Source organism: Phyllostomus hastatus, unplaced genomic scaffold (assembly GCF_019186645.2).
Source record: "Phyllostomus hastatus isolate PE091 unplaced genomic scaffold, TTU_PhHast_1.1 phas_contig_17, whole genome shotgun sequence".
NCBI lineage: Eukaryota > Metazoa > Chordata > Mammalia > Chiroptera > Phyllostomidae > Phyllostomus > Phyllostomus hastatus.
In genome coordinates this window covers 36,137,586-36,159,779 of record NW_025333664.1, presented here as the reverse complement: position 1 = coordinate 36,159,779, position 22,194 = coordinate 36,137,586, and the positions used below count along the sequence as shown (strand labels likewise).

The 22,194-nt window shown below is 40.6% G+C and overlaps 1 protein-coding gene across 1 annotated transcript in view; it reads left to right on the top strand.

Moving 5' to 3' along the window:
- Positions 1–21,819, top strand: part of KIF16B (kinesin family member 16B) — a 330,800-nt gene extending 308,981 nt beyond the window's left edge. The window contains exon 26 of the mRNA XM_045833301.1: positions 20,515–21,819. Coding sequence (XP_045689257.1) covers positions 20,515–20,673 — 159 coding nt within the window. The 3' untranslated portion in view covers positions 20,674–21,819. The remainder of the gene's footprint in view (positions 1–20,514) is intronic.
- The last annotated feature ends 375 nt before the right edge of the window (positions 21,820–22,194 follow it).

The window sequence follows — 22,194 nt, the reverse complement described above, 5'->3', positions numbered from 1 at the left end:
CATTTCCCATACTATTCTTACCCTCCCCTGTCTATTTTCTACCTACCATTTATGCTACTTATTCTCTGCACATTTCTCCCTCTCTCCCCCTACCACTCCCCTGTTGATAACCCTCCATGTGATCTCCATTTCTGTGGTTCTGTTCCTGTTCTAGTTGTTTGCTTAGTTTGTTTTTGTTTTTGTTTTAGGTGTGGTTGTTAATAATTGTGAATTTGCTATCATTTTACTGTACAAGTTTTTTATCTTCTTTTTCTCAGATAAGTTCCGTTAACATTTTATATAGTAAGGGCTTGGTGATGATGAACTCCTTTAACTTGACCTTATCTGAGAAGCACTTTATCTGCCCTCCCATTCTAAATGAAAGCTTTGCTGGATAGAGTAATCTGGGATATAGGTCCTTGTCTTTCATGACTTGGAATACTTCTTTCCAACTCCTTCTTGCCTGTAAGGTCTCTTTTGAGAAATCAGCTGACAGTCCTATGGGCACTCCTTTGTAAATAACTCTCTCCTTTTGTCCTACTGCTTTTAAGATTCTCTCCTTATCTTTAATTTTGGGTAATGTAATTATAATGTGCCTTGATGTGTTCTTTTTTGGGTCCAACTTCTTCGGGACTCTCTGAGCTTCCTGGACTTCCTGGAAGTCTATTTCCTTTGCCAGATTGGGGAAATTCTCCTTTATTATTTGTTCAAATAAGTTTTCCACTTGTTGCTCTTCCTCTTCTCCTTCTGGTACCCCTATAATTCAAATGTTGGAACATTTAAAGATGGCCTGCAGGTTCCTAAGCCTCTCCTCATTTTTTTGAATTCTTTTTTCTTCATTCTTTTCTGATTGGATGTTTCTTTCTTCCTTCTGGTCCACTCCATTGATCTGAGTTCCAGTTTCCTTCCCATCACTATTGGTTCCCTGTACATTTTCCTTTATTTCACTTAGTGTAGCCTTCAGTTTTTCATCTAATTTACGACCAAATTCGACCAATTCTGTGAGCATCCTGATTACCAGTGTTTTGAACTGTGCATCTGATAGGTTGGCTACCTCTTCATCACTTAGTTGTCTTTTTTTCTGGAGCTTTGATCTGTTCTTTCGTTTGGGCCATTTTTTTTTGTCTTGGTGTGCCTGTTACATAGTAAGGGGAGGAGCCTTAGGTGTTCACCCGGGTAGGGCAACCCACATTGCTGTGTTGTGACTATGTATGTAGGGCAAAGGTCCAAGAGGGAACAATGGCGCTTGCTCTGCTCTCCGCCGGCTTTCAGTCACTTTCCCTGCTTCCCACAAGCAAATTGGGCCTGTCTGGTGCTGATTCCCATGTGGGTGGGTTTGTGTACATTCTAGCACCCTGTGGGTCTCTCCAATGAACTCTCCTGTGAAACTGGGAGTTTCTCACAGCACCTCAACCCCCACAGGTATTTTCAATCAGTGGTTTGAGGCTTTATTTCTCCCCGCTCAACCCTGGGTTGTGTGGTCCGACCCACTCCCCAGTTTCGCCTGCTTTATCTGCATGCGAATGTGGGACCACCTGGCCTGCCACCCTTTTTGTGCATTGCACCTGGTTTTCCACAATCCACCGCCTTGCTGGGTCCACCAGCCACCGCTTTGCGGAGAGCCCTCTCTGCCCTGGCTGCCCAACTCTGACCCTCCTACTGATCTGGATAAATGTGTCTTCTTTGAGTCCTTGGTTATTGGACTTTCATACAGTTCAATTTTCTGTCAGTTCTGGTTGTTTTTTGTTTTTAAATTGTTCTTGTCCTTCTTTTGGTTGTGCGAGGAGGCACAGTGTGTCTATCTACGTCTCCATCTTGGCCAGAAGTCCACCTGGAGTATTCTAAGTGACCCATTATTACATTTTAATTACAGTGTCAGTATAATTTCTAAAAATTTTTTCAAGGGTTACTTAAGAAATTTCAATGTAAGTTGCCTCTTCCTCTGCCACTTAACTTTATGCTATACTGAAACTAAATTCCCTTCAGTTCTTTGTCAGACTAAAAGTTGAAATGATCTTCTATCAAGTTAGTACAAAGATCCCAAAGGACCTGAGCACATTAACTTTAGCATCGAAACGTGGTTAGAATTTCCCAAAGAGAAGGGAAGAACATCTTCATTTACGGGCATGGCCCCACTTCTCCTTCATACCGAGTGACTCATCTTTAGCAGTTCTTTGCAACCCATTCTGGCTCAAAAGAGAAATTGCCTTTACCTAAGTCTTCTGGAGTGGTTAATATCTGGTCTTAAAAAATTCTTAGAATAAAAGAACACAGTTTTATTGTACTAGCAAATTTCTACTATGCAAAGGGTTATACAACCATGTCCAGCTTTCTGAACTTCAGTGCATTAAAGGAACTTTGAGATATCATAATACAGAAATCAATAAGCTGCATCCTCTTTTTTTACTTTATTTCTTATGACATTATATACAAAACCAGAATGAATAATGTAATAAACCCCAATGTACTCTTCCACATCATCCAGCTTTAACATTTATTCAGCATGTGACCAGTCTTATTTCATTTACACGCACACATGAGAGGATTTCAAATACTAGATATCATATTATTTTATCCATAAATATTTTGGGATATATCTTGTAAAAAGCAAGACCTTATTTTTTAAACATAATCACAATGCCATTTTTTCTTTCTCCCTCTCACTTTCTCTCTATCCCTCCCCACACACACGCACACACTCCAAATGAACTGATCTCTCAATATAAACAAATATTCTGCCAGTGTTCAATCAACACCAATATTTCACTTTTTTCAATAGATGTACTTGAATTAAGACCCAAATTATATCCATTCATGGCATTGTTTGGTTGATGTATTTCTAAAGAGTGTTACAATCTATAGGTTTCTCTTCCCTCTTTTTTCTCAACCTCTGTTTGTCGATGAAACTATGTCATTTATCTATTGAATTCTCACATTTTGGATTTTGCTAATTGCATCCCCACAGTGTCGTTCACCATGCTCTTCTAGTCCTGAATTTTCTGAAAACTGGTAGTTAGATTAAGAAACTTGATCAAGTTCAGGTTTGATTTTCTTTTCTTTTTTTTTTTTCTTTCTTTTTTTTGCAAGACACTGTGTAGGTTCTGCTATTCTCTCAAATTTCAGAGGAAGCATGTGTTGTCTGGTGGTCTCCCTCTTGTAGTCTTTGCCCTTTGTTAAAGCAGTCCATTGACTATGACAGTCATTGTTCATGAGCAGGACTACTTCCCATGCTTGGATTGAGCCTGTCCTACACACACCAATCAAAGAGCTCACAGTTCCATAGGAGCAGAGACAGTAAGTAATTACTCACCACTGTCATAACTAAATGAACTGTCATAACTAAATGAAGAACCACCTTTGGTGTTCAGAGGGCATGTTTCCCAAAGCAGTGGTTTGAAAACCTGTCTGGTCCATCTCTGAAATTATCTTGAGCAGATTTTTGGAAAATACAGATGCTCAAACCTTTTTCCAATATATTCTGATTCAACAGGGCAAGGGTGGAACCCATGCAGGCATGTGAAAGATCAGACTACTGTGGTGGTAGACAGGGAAAGAAAAGCCAGATCCTGAAGCTGTCTCCATGACTTTGAACCTGATTCAGAGCACAGTGAGGAGCCAATGAAGTATTTTAAGCAGAGAAATGGAAGGATGAGATTGTACTACTGTAGAGAGAATGGATGGGAGCAGGGGAAACAGGAGGTAGGGAGGACAATGACCAGACTGTTTTCAGGTGACAGATAACTGTGGCCTGGACAAGAACTGTTAGTATAAATTCCAGTCTGAAAACTGTAATTCTTGAGACCCAAGGAGAGCCAATATTTTCATTCAAGACCGAAGGCAAGAAAAGACTGATGCCCCAGCTCAAAGCAGTCAGGCTGGAGGAGCTCCTTTGTACTCAAGGCCTTCAACTGATTGAATGAGGCCCATCTACATTAGAAAGAACAATCTGCTTTACTCAGTCTATTGACTCAAATGTTAATCTCATCCAAAAATACTCTTGTGGGCACACTAGAATAATGTTTGAGCAAGTATCTGGGCATCCTGTGGCCCAGTCAAGTTGACATATAAATTAACCAGGACAGAAGCCATTTCTATTTATCCCAGATATAGCAGGAGTGGTGATTTTTCCTTTTTTTTTTGGCTTTTGGTATTCTAATATAAAACTAAATTATCATCCAACCTCATGTGCAGTTCAAGCATTAACTGTAAACTCCAACTGTAACACCTGTCTTCTCCCCAGCTCCCATATTCATTTACAGAGTGTTTGGGGCTTGACAAATATGTAATAGAGATTCTTAACCCTTTCCTATTTATGGAAATAGCATCAGATGAAGAAGGTGGGAGACTTCAGAGCTATGCATGCTCTGTTTATGGAGTTGGTGTAAAACAGTTTATTTGCTTGCTTACTTTTAAAGGCAAAATGAAATGGAGCTGGAACATCACAGTGTTAAAGAGCTGGAGGATTGTTCCTCCTCTCTACCTAGCTACACCAAGGCATCACTATTTGCCCTCTTTTATGAAATGTCTCAATGCCTGTGAAACAGAAGTAGATATCACAACTGGCATGGACAAAAGAGCATGCAGCATGAACTCACTTCTCTGTTGCTCATACCTGGAGGTAGCCTGCCTGCTTTGTTCAGAGACAGATGTTAGCTTCTAGTCACTATTGACTTTATTGTTTACTCTGCTTAATTAAATTCCATTTTAATATTTTCTCATTCTTCCACCCCTTACATCTCACATTCATGCTGTGTCACAATGGGGGTGACAAGGCAAGGTCTTTTAAACTGAAGCACTTAATTAGTTTCTGGGTCCCTGGGGAAGTGTCAGATAGAAATACAGCTAAAAGAGAAAAAGAACAGCTCTACATGAGATGTGATGATTGATGGTAGAAAAAACATTGACCATGTTCCAGTGGTGCCTCTGTTATTAAAATGGTTTTGGAATTAGTGACCATTTTGAATCATGTATATAGTAGTGTCATGTTTGTGTTGTTAATTTCTACTAGAATTCCTGTTTATTCAGATATAGTTGCTCATTTCTGCTAGAGCCTACTATTTTTTTCTTTTCCCCAGTGTGCACATATTGTTCTGGATGAAAATAAAGAGATAGCCCATCAGTAAAGTTCTTAGTCCCTTCCTGGAGCTATCTGGCGGCCACATAGTCATTCAGAGCCTCCATATTGCATTGTAGAGAATCACAATCTTCTAAAACACTCACTGGCAGAGGAGATACACAATGACATATTAGTTGGAAAATAAGACTAGGTATGCTATAATAATATTTAATTATGTAGATTTAATTTCTACAGAAACTATATAGATAAAATTATAATTATAAATATAGTTATATTATGTAAGTTTAACATAAATGTAGATTATAGCTATATAGGTCATAGATATGGAATAAGATGCTAGTCACATATATAATTCAATATTTTAAGTATAATTATATAGATACATAGAGTCATTGTATAATGGAATAAAATAAGAATTCACTCTTGTAAAAACAAAATGCAGGAGATCCTTGCAGTGACTACAGCATGGTTGTGTCCCTGGGGACCTCAGCACTGGCAGCCATTCTGACCTGCTCCCCATGGGGGTGCCACAGTTGGACTGAGTGGTATTAGCTAAAAGTTGGGAGCTTATCAGTGGCTCTTTATCTTCGGAATGCCCTGGAATCATTTCAATGATGGATTCTCTAAGACCCAGTGTATGAATCACATTCACCTGAGTTCTTATTGCCTATGGTTGCAATAAAACTTGTATTTTAAGTACTTTAAAAATGCTTATTTTTCCAAGGAAAATAATGAGTAAGCTTGTTGTGAATCACAAAATCCTTATCAGAAAATTGGATGCTAAAGACAGTAAGAACACTGTGGAGGAAATAAAGCAGCTAGAGCCCAGAGCAAAGACTAACTCCACCATTATCCTGGCTTCCCAGTGTGTATAGCAGACACCACTAAGTAAAGGGCTCCCTCATTACAGCTAAAGCTAAGATTCCCTTAATCACCACCAATCCCAGTCCTGTCCAGTGGTGTATTTATCCCACAGCCCCTTGACCTGCAGCAATACTGGCCATGACCCTGATGGACAGTGGCAATGTGTGCTGGCCGTGTCCCACAAGGTCTCTCAGCTTTCCTTCCTCAGCGTTCTCCAAAGTCCAGGCAGCTCCCTCCAGCCTTTACTGGGCCAGGCAAGAGGTTGGAGGGAGGGTAGAAGTCTGTGATAAATGTGCCTGTCTCCCATCCTTTACTGGGATCTGGAAGCCCATTCTACGTGTTTCTCACAGGGTCCCCAGCAGGACTGAGTCCAGTCACCCAGAGTGGTGACCCACTTCACCACATCCCCTTCATTGGCACTTCTCCCTCTCTTGCTTTCCTACCCTTTGCTTCTATGTCCAGAATCACCCTCACATCACCTTTCTCAGCCTCTGCTTTCAGAGGATCCCAGACAGAGTCACTTGCCCAGAAGTAACTGCTCTTACAGGCTGGACATATATCCTTCTGACCATTTTCGGGGGAGGAGGAAAGAGGAAGGGAGAAAGAGCTACATTTGTGTGCATGTGCGTGCATACCTAATGTTTTGTTCATAAATGTATTTTTAAAACATTTTTCAAATATCAATTATGGATATGATCTTACGGTCTTATTAGTTCTTTTTGAAAAGCAGTCCCTGCCCTGTTTATACCCTCCAATTTTCCTTTCCCCATCAGCGACCTTTCAATACCTTTTGGTGTTTTTCTTCAAACTGAAACTGCATTCATGTATTGCTTCTTTTTGATTTTTGTTTGAATGTGAAGTGCTCTCTCTTAACAACCCACTGTCAACAGGGTTCCCCCACATGCACCCACAGCCTCACTGCTCTCCTAAAACATGCGATGTGTCAGGTCTGCGGGTCTGTTTGCTTAGTTTATTACATACTTACTGATTGCTAATTCAACTTCAAATGCTTGGTCAGTTGTACAGATCTCTTTTGGAAACATTCAGAGCATCAGATATTTCATGAATTCAGCCTTATTGATGAACTCCTGGAAATTTCTTGCCTTTTCTGGTCAGTCTGAGTCACATCTACTCTGACCTCCCTTCTCCATCACCCTTGCTTTCTGTTGAATTGTTCTCCCTGCTTCCAGTGCCGTTTTCCTGTTTCTTCCTTGTTTTGATGGAGCTCATCTCTAGCAGATTCCTGAGAAAGGAAGTGTAAGAGATAAGTTTCTAGAGACATGTCTGAAAATGTCTTTCTTCGCCCACACACTGGCTGGATAGAATATATTAGTTGGGAATTATTTTCTTTCAGAATTTCAAAAGGATTTCTTGTCTTTTAACTCCAGTGCTGCAAAACAGTTCAAAGCCATTTTGATTCCTGATCCTTTGTATGGATCTCAACCCTTTTGATTCCCTCTGCCCTCATTGTTCTGAGCTCTCACAATCAACTTTGGGAAGCAGTCCATCAGTTCAACTTCATACACACTATCTCTCTCATGTCCTTCACTTTTTGGGAGATTTTCATGATGATTTCCTCTCCTAAGGTTTTTTCTGTTGTTTTGTTCTGGAAATTTGTTTGTGTTGAACTTCCTGATCTTATCCTTCTCTCATTTTTCTGTCTCCTCTATTTTCCATTTCTCTCCCTGTCTCTCTCTCTCTCCCCTCATTCCTGTCGTCTATCCCTTAATTACTCCTTCAAGATTGTTTGAGAAGGCCCATGCTATGTGGTATACCTCACACTTTCTTTTGTTGTGTTAACATTGCACGTGTTACTTTTGCATGTTCTAGTGCTGTTTTAAACCTGAAAGCCTAGCCTCATGCTTCCTGAAGTAATCAATCATATTTACTTCCATTGATGTTGGTACAGTCCCTCTTTACACACTTCCCTTGCTATAAGAGCCCAAAAGACATGTTCAAAATTCTTCTTGCAAATTTGTATATTTTAAGAACTATAATCTCTGCCCTATCCCCACTAAGTTCTCTGCTCACTGTTTATATCAACATTTGGGAATCATTGTTTCTCATGTAAATATGAATTAGGCTTTCTTGAAAATGCTTTAATTCCCTCAACCCCATTTATTTAGATTTGTTTCCCAAATCAGTTGTGTTTTTCTTATATAAAAGGTGCTCATGGTGGCCTTTTGCCAGTGAACCTTTATTCTGCCCTTTATGGACTTTGTATGGACATCTTCATTTCAGAATTCAGCTAGTTATTTTTGCCCTTGACAACCCTTTTTTATTCTGTATGTATCATGTATTTTATAACGGTAATGCATCTTAGCGTATGTTGCAGCCCTTTGAGACAATATTGGTGGAAAATGGGTAAAAACATCAGTTCCAATTCTTTACAACTTTTTATCTTTCTTGTTTGCCCATGTAAAAAGCTCCCATCTATTTTTAGATAGACTTACTTTGATTCTCAGAATTCACTACAATGTCATTACATTTACATATATGATACTCATTCCAGGCAACTAAAAAATTAAGACTCCCCAATCTGTTTTCTAATTGTAATCACCTATATTATATTATATATAGGTAAAGTTTGGAATCTGACAATGAAATCAGTAAAGCCTTTGCTAATCAAAGTTGAAAATGATAGTAAATTAAGCCATCACCTTTTCTCAATGGATTTTGTTTAGCCAACAGGACACAGAGCCCAGTGGGTCATAGGGCTTTCATTTCAGAGCTCTATAGATAAGTTCTATGAGCAGCAAGAGGACTCTGTCTGCTCTTAACTACCTCTGTAGTCTGGGGCATTTATGCTCTGGGTATATGTCGCTAATGATTCACCCTTTCTTTTCCATTTATAGTGCTTATCTTTCACTTCACAAAATTGCATTTACTTGCAGTTTCTTTGAAGGACTCTGGGCATATCCAAGTAATAGCTTAGCCAATATAAACTGACATTTCTTACTTTGAAAGGCAGTTCCCTTGTGGCAAAAACTGTGGATGTCAAATTAGCCCATTATTTCTTGATTTAATGCCTCAGATCATTTTCCAAGATCCCCTAGCTAGTGGGATTTCCCTTTGATCTTATAGATCTTTGTTCTGTCCACATTTTGCCAATATTTCTTTTTAGCTTTTTCTGCTCTACTTTTTACCAGCTTTCACTTGAAAACATCATGGGTGCTAAAAGTTCTGATGACTGAAAGACTGATGCTTACACAGTTTCAGGTTCAGTTGGTGTTAACATAGCCAGACACGAGTATCCTAGGAAGCATATGTCTGATCAACTGCCCAGTCGGCTACATTCTTCACTTCTTTTCTACAGCAACTTCTCAGAATGTGAGAGGGCCAGGACAGTTTTAACAGTTTCTAATATTTGGCATTGAAGCATAAATTAAGATTTGCTAGACTTTCTTCTTTCTAGTAATTTAGTAAATTTGCCTTTTTCAGAAGAAAGGAGACACCATAAAACTGAAATTTTGCTACGAGGTAAGATCCTACGGAAGTAAAACTCATGCTTCTCATTGTTCATCATGATTTATTAACATTACCTAATAGCCACTCATTACATCAATCATCTAATGGATAGTGTCTTTTGTGAGCAAAGTACTAAGTAGGAGGAGGTGTATGCTTTCAGTGTATATATTTTTTAACTTAGTTGCTTAATTCTGTAGATAATATCTGTTTGGTGAAGGAATTTTTTATTTTCTGGTATGAAATCTACACCTACCCATCCCTTTTTTAGAACTAGAAATGTTATATTAGAGAAGTTTTAGTCTGGCTTTTCTCCCTGCCTTCACCTTCCCTGATGTAGTCAATCTTGGTCATGGTCCCCAGTGAAGGGGATCATTGGTGCAGATGATTTAAATCCCCAGCTAATCCTCTGTGTGGGGTGGGGTCACAGGCCCACCACTTGAGGCCACAGTTCTTGTCAGCCTGGGGCATGACCATGGCTCCCCGGGATATAGGGCAGTGTGTGGACAGTGGGAATCACTCCCAAGGCAGGAGGATAATCTGCAAAGCAAATAGTCCCACAGGGATCATCAGGAGCCCCTGATCCAGACAACAAAAGGGGACACTGGGTCTTTTCTCCTAGAGTGTCAAGAGCTTACCCTCTTGCCCTTGAATTCAGAGACAGAGTGCTATTCTGATGGCCCAGTGCAATACCAGCTGTGTGCAGACAATCTTAGGTCAGACCGTAAAGGGAAGGATTATTCTGCTCAACCACAGGAATGGCCGGTGATTTAAACAATCACCAGGGTCCTTGCAGCTTTGCAGGAAATCCAGTTCCTGATTCTACTAACAGGGAAATTTGGCGATCTAGTAATTAATATGCAATTACTTCTTGATTCTCAGGTTTTTCAGGACTTGGTTCTTTGAATTTGAGTTTAAGTACATTACAGCCAAGAGGTACCACACAGCAAGATTCTCATTTGAAAGTCTCAGTCAGATCAGTTCCTGGGAGCAGGCATTCTATCTCAAAATGTCAGGAACCTCGATAAAGGTTTATACAGTACAGGAAGGAATCATGAGCTTAGAAATAAAGAGAATTTTTTTTTTCTCCAAATGGAGAATCTCAGTATCCAAAATGTATCTTAAAGTGAGCTTTGAAGGATAATGGATTTACCTGGTATAGATTAGATTTTTAATATGATTCATCATTTTGAAAAACAGGTTAATTTTTTTAAAGCAACTCTTTAGGGTCTGTCAGTATCTAATATGAGGTGACTTCGGGATTCTTGCTGTCTTCTCCTTTCCTTTGAAGGGGAGAACATTGAAGTTAAATACTTCCACATTTTAAGCTCTTGTGTTTTTAAACAACTAAAAGATGGAAAAAATGAACATATTTGCAGATTAACTCCCTGAGGAGAAAACTGTGTGGAACACATACTGTGAATTGGGATCTTCCCTAAGCACTTTATAGGAGCTCATTTAATCTTCTATTCCTAAAACTACAATGTAATCAAATGAGGAGACTGCAATACAGAGTTCTAGGACCTACCTTGCACCCCTGTGCTATAATGTCCCTTGCACCCAGCATGGTGGCTGTAGTGACCAGGTGCTCTGGGAGCTGGCTCATGGTGCAGTTATCCTATACCAAGCTGGTGGTTCAAATGATGGGGCATGCCTCCAGGACTCTCTTCCAACCTCCCCTTTAGGGCTGAGGAAGTTGAGTTGCCATGCATCTGTGTTTAGCATGTTACCCATCTCTTATCTGGGTCCAATAAACAAATATCAGAACTTGGGTGAGCTCTGAGACCTGGGCTTCTCCCAAGTATCCTCTCATATTTTCCTTCAAACAAGTGAAGTTTAGAGCAGAGCCTATCAGACTGTCTGGAGGCTATTTGTCTGCTCTGTTTTAGCTGATGTATGTTGTCCCTTCTGGCTCACAGGTGCAGCATAAACTAAATTTCTCTCTTCTCTTCCATGAGCCAAAAAGATGGGACTACTCTTGACTTGTGCTGTGGATAACACTCAATCAGTCTCACACTCTAAGTAGATTGGTGCTTTCTCATGTGGCTTGTTTGTTGGGTTCCACCCTAAGTTTGCTTGTCAGCCACACTGAGTCATAGTCATTGGAGCAACTTAATAACCTGAGCTGGAACATCAGCCTATGAAAATTGAATATCATGTGGACTTTAAATGCACATCTCTTATAAAATTTTTAAAGCTTCCTGGATTTTATTAGAATATTTGAACCAGTCTGAGTATATTAAATTTATGAGTCCAATTGATGCTGTACCATAATAATTCAATACAATATGCTTATGTCATTAAACTCATAAAGAAGATTCTCTGAATAGCTGTAATGAATAGTTCTGATTCTGTAATCATGGACTAACATTTCACCCTGATGAATTTTAACTGGGAACTTTCAGAATTCTCTATAACATCAAGACATAAATGCCATATTTTGATGACTAGTTATTTCAATTATTATTTTAAAACTATGATATAGATAGAAAAGAAGTAACTGCTAAAACAAAATTATTAATTAGAAATACGAAAAAGTTTGAGAGAGGTTAGCATGAAGTAGAATAGTGCTATAATTTCAGGCTGGTCATAAATTACGAATAGAAACCAAAGAAAGCTTTTCTGGGGGCTGGTCTCAGCTGGGTCACTGGAACCTGCAAGGCAACTTCTTCATTGTCAGCATTACGTCCAGTATATTCTCTTGGTTAAGACAAGTAACAGGCTCCACCCAGAAGGCCTGGTGGTATTCTTCTGGTCCAGGAGAAGAGAGATCCCCAGGGTACAGGGCAGGACCCCCAGTGTGAGAACTGGTAGAGAGCTGATCCAATGACCAGCGTGTTCCAGGAATGCATACCCCACTCAGTGGTTCACACATGGTGCACCAGTCATGCTTGACTCCTGGTGGTGCCCCAAGCTCTGCTTCCCCACTGTGAGACTTGCATATGCTCCTCCCACTGGTTTGAACAAGCCTCCTCTATTATCTTCCTGTTTGAAGCTTTGCTCACCCCTCAGGTCTTAAAAGTCACCAATTTCCAGGACTAGGCCGGGTGCCTTTTTTCTGTGTCCTCCAAATCACCTCGTTCCTGTTTTCTTCTAACCATATTTTAATTGCTACTTTACCTCCCCATCTCTCCAAAAAGCCTGTGAATTACTCAGGACAGGAACTGGTCTTATTGAGAGCATGTAGAAAGCTCTCAATAAATATTTGTTGGGTGAATGAATGAAATCTGAAAAGAGAGGAGTCAACAAAGAACAAACCTTTACCCAGTCCATAAAACATAAGTAGGATTTAGATGCTGAGAGCAAAGCACCAATAAGAACAATTTTGAACAAGAAGGAGACAGATGTTGGCCATCTCAGGTACCTTGTCAGGATGAGCATGCACTATTTTATTCAACACTGACACCCAGTGCCTGGCACACTGCTTCGTGTAGCACAAGTGTGCAGTAACCGTGTATAAGATGAAAGAGTTGCTTGAATCAAACCATTCTAATTTTGTCAGAGTGTGGGGGACATTTGGGGCATGTTGGGAAAGCTATCCAGCCTATCTGATTGGTGGAGACAAATTTTAGGATTCCTGAACAGACAGAGAGAGGAGTTCACACTAGAATTTATGAGAGTTTAGAATGAGGAAAATTTGACCAATAAAATAATATTGATTCTACTGGGTCGATTCATGATACATGGCCAGTGATGACCATGTCTCTCTCAGGTCTAGAAATACCCTAGTGTGTCCCCATCTGAGCCTGATCTCTCTTCAGAGCCCATCAGCCCATGATGAGTTTTTCGAGTGCTTCACTGTAACTGAAACCTCTAAGTCTTATTAGATCTATATTTGTCTTTAAGCTGCCATTGTGGCTAATGACTTCCGGAAACAAGAAATGCCATTGAACTGTCTTCCCTGTTAGTATGTCACAATGGAAAGGTGGATAAAGACCTATTTGATTTTTAAAGACCATTACAATTTTAATAATTTCAGTAACTTTAAATTAAATTAAGGATTTATGTTGAAATTTTTAAAAATAATGAGGGCCCCACAACAATTAAATGGCTGGGAAAATCATTAAAGTGAAACAACTAGTGTGACATACTGCAGATGAAATAAGCAGTAGACTGCAGTAACAGTCATATGGCCTACTAGAAATTTTTTAATAACATAAAATGACCATGATTTTATCCCCCTGATAATTAAAATAGACGAAAAGGGAGGTAAGGTCTTTCAAATGTTTCTGAGGCCTATTATCATAACCACACCTTCTATATACACGTGCATACATGTGCATACATGTACACATACACAGGGTGCTTGACTGAAATTCAAGGTAAATTTTGAGAGCCTCCCTGAGGATAGTGTGGACAGCACCAAAGACAGGAGCTACATTTACACTCACAAATGAAATTTACACTCACATTTACAGCACCAAAGACAGGAGCTACATTTACACTCACAAATGAAATTACATTTCATGCTTAAAGGGTGGCATTATGAGAATTATAATAGGCCCTCCTGACTTTCTCCTGAATGAGGAGCCAGTCATTTTGTCAACCTCTTTGTAGACTGTTGACTTTGTCCAGGTCCTGCCTCTTGAGATCTCGAGTTTTTCATCTATAATCAAAGTATACCCATACATGTCCTCCTCCTCCTCGGTGTGTCTTAAGGGTCGTATAAGCTCATGAACAAGAAAATGCTTTATACAAAGTGCCTGCAGACCCAAATCCAGATCCAAGGCCTACCATGCTCTCTTTCATGTCCTGCTCTTCCCACCCAGAGCTCTACATATTCTGGCCTTGCTCCCTTGTTCACACTGTTTGCTGGTCTTAGATACTACGTACTCCTCCTCCTTCCTTTCCAGATCCCAGACATGAAAGGAAATGACTGCAAGATGGGAGGGGACACACCATTTAATGCCCTGCCAATCTCACAGTGTTTTGCCTGGATGGACTATATGGTGCATGGTCAGTCCCTATGACCCGACCAGAATTTCATGTAAAAGCTCCATAGGTAAAAAAAAACAACCCAGCAGAGGCTGTGTAAAGGCCAGCTTTTACCCAGGTTGTTCTAGTAACTTAAGCACTTTTCCTTCAGCTAGAGCTGAAACAGAAATTTTGTTGTAGGTCACACTTGAGTCATGTTAATATAATGACCTTCATCAAGAATGTCTAAAATGAAATAGCATGTACCAGCAAATTATATTCCATTTTTTCCCTAATGTAGTGTATTGATTGAAGTACCAGGCTAAAACTCTAAAATAATTGACCAAATTCTGGCTAAATTACCCTGGATTGCTGTGGGGAGTGTGTTTCATTTTTCAGAACTTATTAACATAGTCAATAGACCATATTAGCCTGTGTTTTGGTTCAAAAGATTAGTAATGTTTAGTTGTATTTTGAAGTGGCGTTGGAATTTTAAAGAGTGGCTTGTATGTGTAGCAGGGTTGGGGCAGGATCCTTACAGTTTTACACTTGACTGGGATGTACCACTAGGATGCACTGACCCATTGGAAAGTTATTCACAAGAGCCTCCTGGGATTGACCTCTTCCTAAGATATGAGTGCCCTGGGCAGATGCCTAGATCTGACAGCAGACTAGTCCCCCCAGGAGCTTGGGTGTGGTGTAAATGGAATGTTTCCTCTGATTCCTGGCTGGTGCCTCCCAGGGTAGGAAAAGGGCTCATCAACTCCTAGGCTTGCGAATGGGCAGACCAAAGGCTCTCCTGAAGCTCCCCCACCGTGGGAGGCTGCTGAATTTCTTAGACTTGAAAATGCTCTATGGCAGCACCTTCTCAATATGGAAGAGGCTTATCCCAGGAGACCCTTGGTTCCAGCAGGAATCCGTGACCTCTGGTTGTGAGATGCCCATCCCAGAACACGAATGGGAAAAATTCACCAGTTCTCTGCCCTACGTCAGCCAGATAACCAATCCCAAAGAAGGGAAAGGCATTTTTTTCACAAGGGAATCTGAGTGCTGTTTGGGAAGGGAAATGGAGGCAGGGCAGTCAGAAAAATGGCCAGTGCCCACCAAGACACTGTAAGTAGAGAATCAGAGCATAAGCAGAACTGCCTAGGGCTCTGTGTGGAAGAGGGTAACCTCATAGAAGATACTGGTGTTTGTATGGACATTAACTCTAGGACCCAGTGCCCTGGTCTCCTCTCCATGAGAGCACCATCGGGCCCAGGAAAGGCAGCTTATCTGGCCCAAGCAGCTGCAATGCCTAGTGTAAACAGCCTTGTCCACTGAGAGAGAGCAGTGGTCAGGAGAGGGGTGCCCAGCTGAATTAGAGGGGCTGGTGGACCCTGTGGGCAGCAGCCTGCTGATTGAGACCCAGCCTCTGGGGTTAGGAGATCTGGGTGCCAGTCTTGGAACTCCCACTTCTGTGCTCTGTGACCTTTGGGACATTACTTAAGTAACTGGACTTCAATTTCTTCATCTAGAAGATGAAGATAAGCCTAGTCCCTACCTCATAAAGTTGTTGTGGTAATTAAATAAGATGTGCCGTTAAAAGTTCTCATTATGCCCAGAACATTGCAAGCCCTTGTTAAATGGCCTTTTCATAAGAGTGATGAGGTGAGAGCTAGTCAGTCTGGTATGTGCACATGGGAGACAGCCCTAAGGAAGTACTCAGAGGGGTCTTGGCAGGTAAGAGTTAAAGGGGAAAAAAGTACCACTTTGGAAAGAAGGGATCAGGAGCCTGGTGTGGGGTATCTCTGATGATCTATCTGTCCCTCGTCCTTTTGTTGTCTCTTGGTCTCTCCTTTAACAACTCATGGTCCCTACAAGATTTTGTCTGTATTGAGGGAATTTTTAAAGGCACATACATGCCAGTTTAACACATTGGAAGGCCCATGTGGTCCGTCTCTCCCAGTTACTTCTATCCCCTGTTCACTGCACCTATATAGATAGACTTTTTAAAAAAATACAGCCTGTAGAAGAAAGGCATTTTTTGACAGCAAGGTACACAGCATCAGTACTGAAATATGCCTTCAAGATTAGCCATCTAAATTTCATTTTCTGAAAGTGTTGATAAGAAAACACCTTATATTTCAGTGTTGATCCAAGCAGCAAAAAATAAATAACCTAGATAAGTGTATAATATATTTTTTTATTCTCAAATTTTTTGCCAGCTTGATAAACAAAATCTCATGGGCATTCAATGTCTCCAACATTGTGCTGTTTCCTTCTCTCAACTCTGTCTTCTGTTCTCCCTTCTACCCTCTCTTCCCCTCCCCAGCCATACCTCCCAGCTCTCTGTGACCTGCTGTCCTCTTGGTCCCTTCCTTTTCCCCTCATCCCTCACAGTCTGACAGACCCTCTCCCAGACCTCCTCCTTCTCTTCCACTCCATTTCCCAATTTGCAGTTTTGTTGAAGGAGGTTTGTTTTCATCTGATTTTCATCCTCCAAGTATCTGAAACAGAGAGGATATGTTGCACGACTTTAGGGGATATGAGTGCCTTTCTCAGTGGCCCAGATCCAAAGTGCCTAACAAAGCAAAAACTCAAGTGGGGATGCCCACCAGCAGGGTGGGCAAGGGTCGCAGGCCTTCTGTGGTCCCTAATGGTTACTGATATTTAAATATGCCTGCTGTTATTCTTTTATTAATTGAGAAAATGCCATGTGAAAGAAACAAATTAGATACTGGATTTCACAAACCTTTTTCTTACTTTATCCTTATAACCGTGATAAGTCACTTAAACTCCTAATGTTGTTCAATTTTTGTAACACTCTTTTATGAAGTGTACTGCCCTGAGGATACAGCACCACATCTGGACTTATTTTTCACATACCAAAAAGGGCTAGGATGTTTTTGGTTTAACAATAAAAGGAGGGCTTTGACAAGAATAACTTTCATTTTCTCCCTTCAGCTATAGATGCTGTGGAAAACATTGTGTGTTCAGGCAACAAAAATTACCAATGTAAATATGTGTATGTTTAAATATGTATTTTATATGTGATTACAGTGTATATTGAATATATATAATAGAGTACTAGTATATTGGCTGATCTTGGAGTGATCCCAAAACCCTAAAGGTTTTTTTTTGAGGAATAGTAATAAACTTGACTCACCAGACACCATTATATGGAAGCAGATTATATTAGTGAGGAAGAGCTTAGGCAAAAGAACCAAGCCAGTCCTGGCTGCATGCCCCTGTGCTAAAGTCGGCCATTGGGATGTTCACACGTGGAACACCACACAGCAGTGGGATGAACAGAGTACAGCTCTACCAAACCGTGTGAATCTCACAAGCACCGTGGTAAGCAGTGGAAGCCAGACACAAAAGAGTGTATTTTTGGTGAGTGGCTCCATTAATATGAGTGAATCCATTTATATGAAGTTCAAAAGCTGGCAAAGCAAATGGATGGTTCAAGAGGTCAGCATAGCAGTTATCCTTGAGGTAGGGATTGTGAGGGAGTGTGAGGAGGGCCAGTGTGCCAGGGATGATGGGGGATTACAAAGAAGACTGAGATGCTGTTTGTGAACTCAAGAAACTTCTGGAATTTTAGTTCTGTCTTCTCTCCCCACTCCTGGGCCTACTCCTTTTGTTTTGTGATTCATCAGAAAGAATTTTTCCAGCCCATTTCAAGCACATGTTTCTGGGCACAGCCAACCAAGGTCACACCTCACCTCATATATTTCAGAGGATGTTGAGGACTCAGCAAAGAATACTTCCTACTCAGAGCATGTCTTTAAACAAGGAAACATTCAGTATAAAGAGAGGCAAGGCTGCTGGATTCAGCAAAGCAAAGAAAAAACTATCCTGCGATGTTTACGATTAACTAAAGCAGATCCTTCTATCTGGAATTTTCATTGAGGCATGCCAATGAGTTTATTTAAAGAAAAAGGCGTTACCTGCAGCTAGTTTACTGTTCTCTTTTTATGGTGGTGCGCTGGCTGGGAAGGTGTCTCCAGTACCTTCTTTTTCTTGTTTTTATATTTTTAACTGTCACTTCCTTTTTTATTATACCCTTCAGGCTCTATTGGCCCTTTAAGGGACCTCTGCTTTGTGAACTAATTATGACAAATGTTGATATAACATCTGTTCTCAGATTTAAATACTTCCTATTCTGTCAGAATTCATCTTGAAGGCAAGTTTACCGTCAGCGTTAGTCTGTAGTTACTGTAGCACACGGGAAACCTGAAGCAGGAACAGGTAGGAGGAGCTACTAGGACCTAGTAGGAGCTACTGAGATGACACCTGCATGGCCGCCCGGCTCTGGCAGCACCGTGGACCAGCTCCTCGTCTTCCTCCTAAATCATTTCACTCTTGCCACTCCAAAATACAGCTAGTTGTGGACCTTGCAAGGTTTGGCTGGTCAGGTGTTGTCTCCTCATTTACTAGAAACCATGTTGGATGGAATTGAGGTTCCTGTGAAGTGGATATTTTTAGCCTCCCATCCCCCCAGAAAAGCTGAGGTCAGGTTCCCTTTTGCCTCTCTGATGCAAAAAAGTACCAAGTACTTAATCCAAGTATCTTGGATTAAGATCTTACTTTTTAGCAGTTTCGATACCTTCTTACCTCAACCTGATGGCCATTTCAAAAACCTCTCATGAGAGATTCCATGAGACCAGTAAGTTAGGAACACTGAACAGGGAAAACAGAGTTTGAGTTAAAAACACATTCCCTCTCTTGATCCCTAGCCTTGCTCACCTTATCTTGGTTTGACGGTGGTTTCCCCGGTGTGTACACGTGCCAGGACACATCTGATTGCACGTTTGGAGAATGTGCAGTTCCGTGCATCAGTTACACTTCCTAAAAATCAGAGGCTAGAGATTTTTAGAAACTGGTAGTTACTATACAAATGTTAATTATTAGTAATCCTTAGTCACAATTATTAGTAATTGTTTTTAAGAAGGTAGCTAACAGATTGTCCTTGAGCAAAGTGTCTTCTTTCAGAAGTAAATTTTAGGTTGGCAATTCATAGAAGTAGCTGATAAAAATATCAACTTCCTCTGGTCAAGGTTTCTCAGCTGGGGCGCTGTTGACATTCGGAGCGAAATGATTCTGTCCTTACATTGTATGATGTCAGCTGCACCTCTGGCTGCCACCACACTGGTTGCACCCCCCCACCGCCCCTTACCCACTACAACAATCAAAAATGTCTGCAGACAATGCTGCCTCTCTCCTATGGGGCAATCATTGCTATAGGCCTAGGCCATGTAGCTTAGACAAGTTCTTTTTGTTAATCAACGTCTGTAATTATAGTGTTTCATTTCTAAGTTTGTGACAAGACTATTTAAAGAAGCTGAGACAGTAATAACGTTTTAGTCCTAAGCACACCCTCTCCTTCATTCCCTCCCTTCTCCACCATCCATCTAGTTTTCTGTTATGGCTCAGATTTGCCTGACCTGAAGTACAATAACTGTTGTTGTGTGTCCTCTTTTCCTTTACCACCTCCTGCCAGCACCCATGTCTGATCTCATCCCCAGTACTTCAGACCCCAGTCCCAGACACACTCTTTGCTGTTCAGTACCAGGAAAGGCAGATGATGCTGTGACAGACACGTGCGAGGGTGGGGGGCAGTGAGAAAGTGTTCAGAGCAATTAGTCAGAATTTCTTTTCATCAATGATCATAAGATTTGCAAAATGATCTATAAATATTAGTACTTGAAATTGACCCTCTTGCTTTCAATTATTTCTTTTCCTTTATGTATAAGAAGGATCCAAAGCAGATAGTAGCTGTCTCATTTAAAAATATCAGTCAGCAGCATGTTTAGCATTGTACAAATGGTTAGCCTTTCCCCTGCTACCCTTTTATTCATCTTTCCACTTAATAAGTAAGTTGGGGGAAGTGGCTTTTTAAAATATAGCATATTGAATAGTGACAATGTTGCTGAAAAGCAGAGCCATGTGTGAGCACCTCTGGGCACTGTCTGCAAATAAGCCTGAGGCCCTGTTGCTGTGAGTCAGAGCTCTGAGGCAAAGACATGTCACCTGCTCCTGCAGAATGGATATCACAACCCTGTGTCCTTGGTGTGCCTGATGGCAGCAAAGGCAGTCGAGGAGATTTCACAAATGCCATTTCTAATGATGCTGACAGCTGGAGGGGAAGTTGTGCCTGGACATTTCTGCTCTCCTCCTCAACTCTTCCCAACAATGTCCTGACCATGTTTTTAACTTTCTCTCTTCCTCAGAAATACCTCAGGGACTTTTTCAACGTGTTGCTGCAATCTGCGACGTCTCCCCTACACATCAACAAAGTGGGGCTGACTCTTTCGAAACACACCATTTGTGAGTTCTCACCATTCTTCAAGAAAGGAGTCTTTGACTACAGCAGCTATGGGACCGGGTAGAGCTGGGGCAACAGGAACCACCAGTGCAGTGCCTTCTCTGGTAGCAGGCTCTCTGATGCAGGGCAGCCTCCCAGGTGGAGTGGGCCTGCTTCCTGCTGCTCCTGGCCGACGTGCAGCACCTGCCCACCCTCACCAGTCTGTACCTAGTGCCTGAGTGTGGAGCTGGGATGCTTTGCTTGCTGATGGTGACTCCAATTGGTAACAGTTACTGTCCCATTGCAGTTGCATTGTGGCCTTTTCCGCATAGTGCTCCCTTCTCATTACACAGTGGAGCCCATCCCCAGTGGCAAGATGGATGTGGCTTGATTACCTTGAGTTCTCTGAAACAAGCCAACACCGGACCTTCCAAAGTGGGTGGCTCACCAGACCTCCTTTAAATGACTTTCATCTGGTTTCCTCTTCCACCAAAATATACTCATATTTTTTTATATTCCTTCCATGTGGCTGACTATATCCCAAGAAAAACATTTAAAATTATTCTGTTCTATTTTTTCTTTTTCCCCTTGTTTGAGTCAGAAATTTTGTATATACCTAAACACTGATGTTTACACAGAATTTCATATTCTGCAAAAGGGATTTTCAGTCTAATCATGACTAGAGTCTTCCATGCCTGACAAATTGGATGTAGGTGACGTCACTTAAAACTTCTGTAAATCCATACAAATAGGATATTTGTCTAATCTTGAATATTCAAGGAAACTTTCCCAAATGTAAATCTGTACTGTGCATTCTCAAGCTTTCTCCACTAAGCACAAAAGGAGCACACAGCTGAAGGCATATTTTTAAACATAATTTTTTTTCATATTGTCATCGAATGTCCTGGATCTTTAGCTGAAAAACTAGAATTCACAGTAGCTTATCAATGGTTCCTTAAATCACTCAGGACTTGATGTAGCATTACACATCTATATATAGTAAAACTGCTTTGCTTTACTAAAGAGAAGAATGTGAGTAGAAAAAATATATATGTGGTATATATTGAAATGTATATAATTCTACCTTTAGGTTTATATATGGATACACTCCTGTACAATAGTTTTATCAAGTATATGATCATTCATACCAATTTATTAAAGGTATTTGCTTTTCAAAATTTAAATTGAGCTGTCAATATTAAATGAAGTTATGGATCTACCATGTAGCTCAGTTTATTGTAAGTGTGCAACATGATCATTTCTATAGGTCTGTTCAAAAACTTATCTGATGTGCTTGGGAAAACACAAAATATATAATTCAGCATTTGCATTGCAGAAGATGCAGTTTAATGCTAGAGGTCACAAATGAATGGGTAACAAACGTTTCAATTCAGTCTTCTGGAATATGCCTGCAAAACAGGCCTCTCCAACCTGGAAAACATATTTAAAGATGCAATTATCCCAATAAGAAGAAAACTATTATTACACTAATTAGTTATCAGAGTTTAGCATGGAAAAATATGAGGAATTTTTTTTAAATCTCTACAGAAAAAACTAGTTGTGGACTGCAGTTGTGATTACAAGCATAGGTTTTGGGGCAATTACT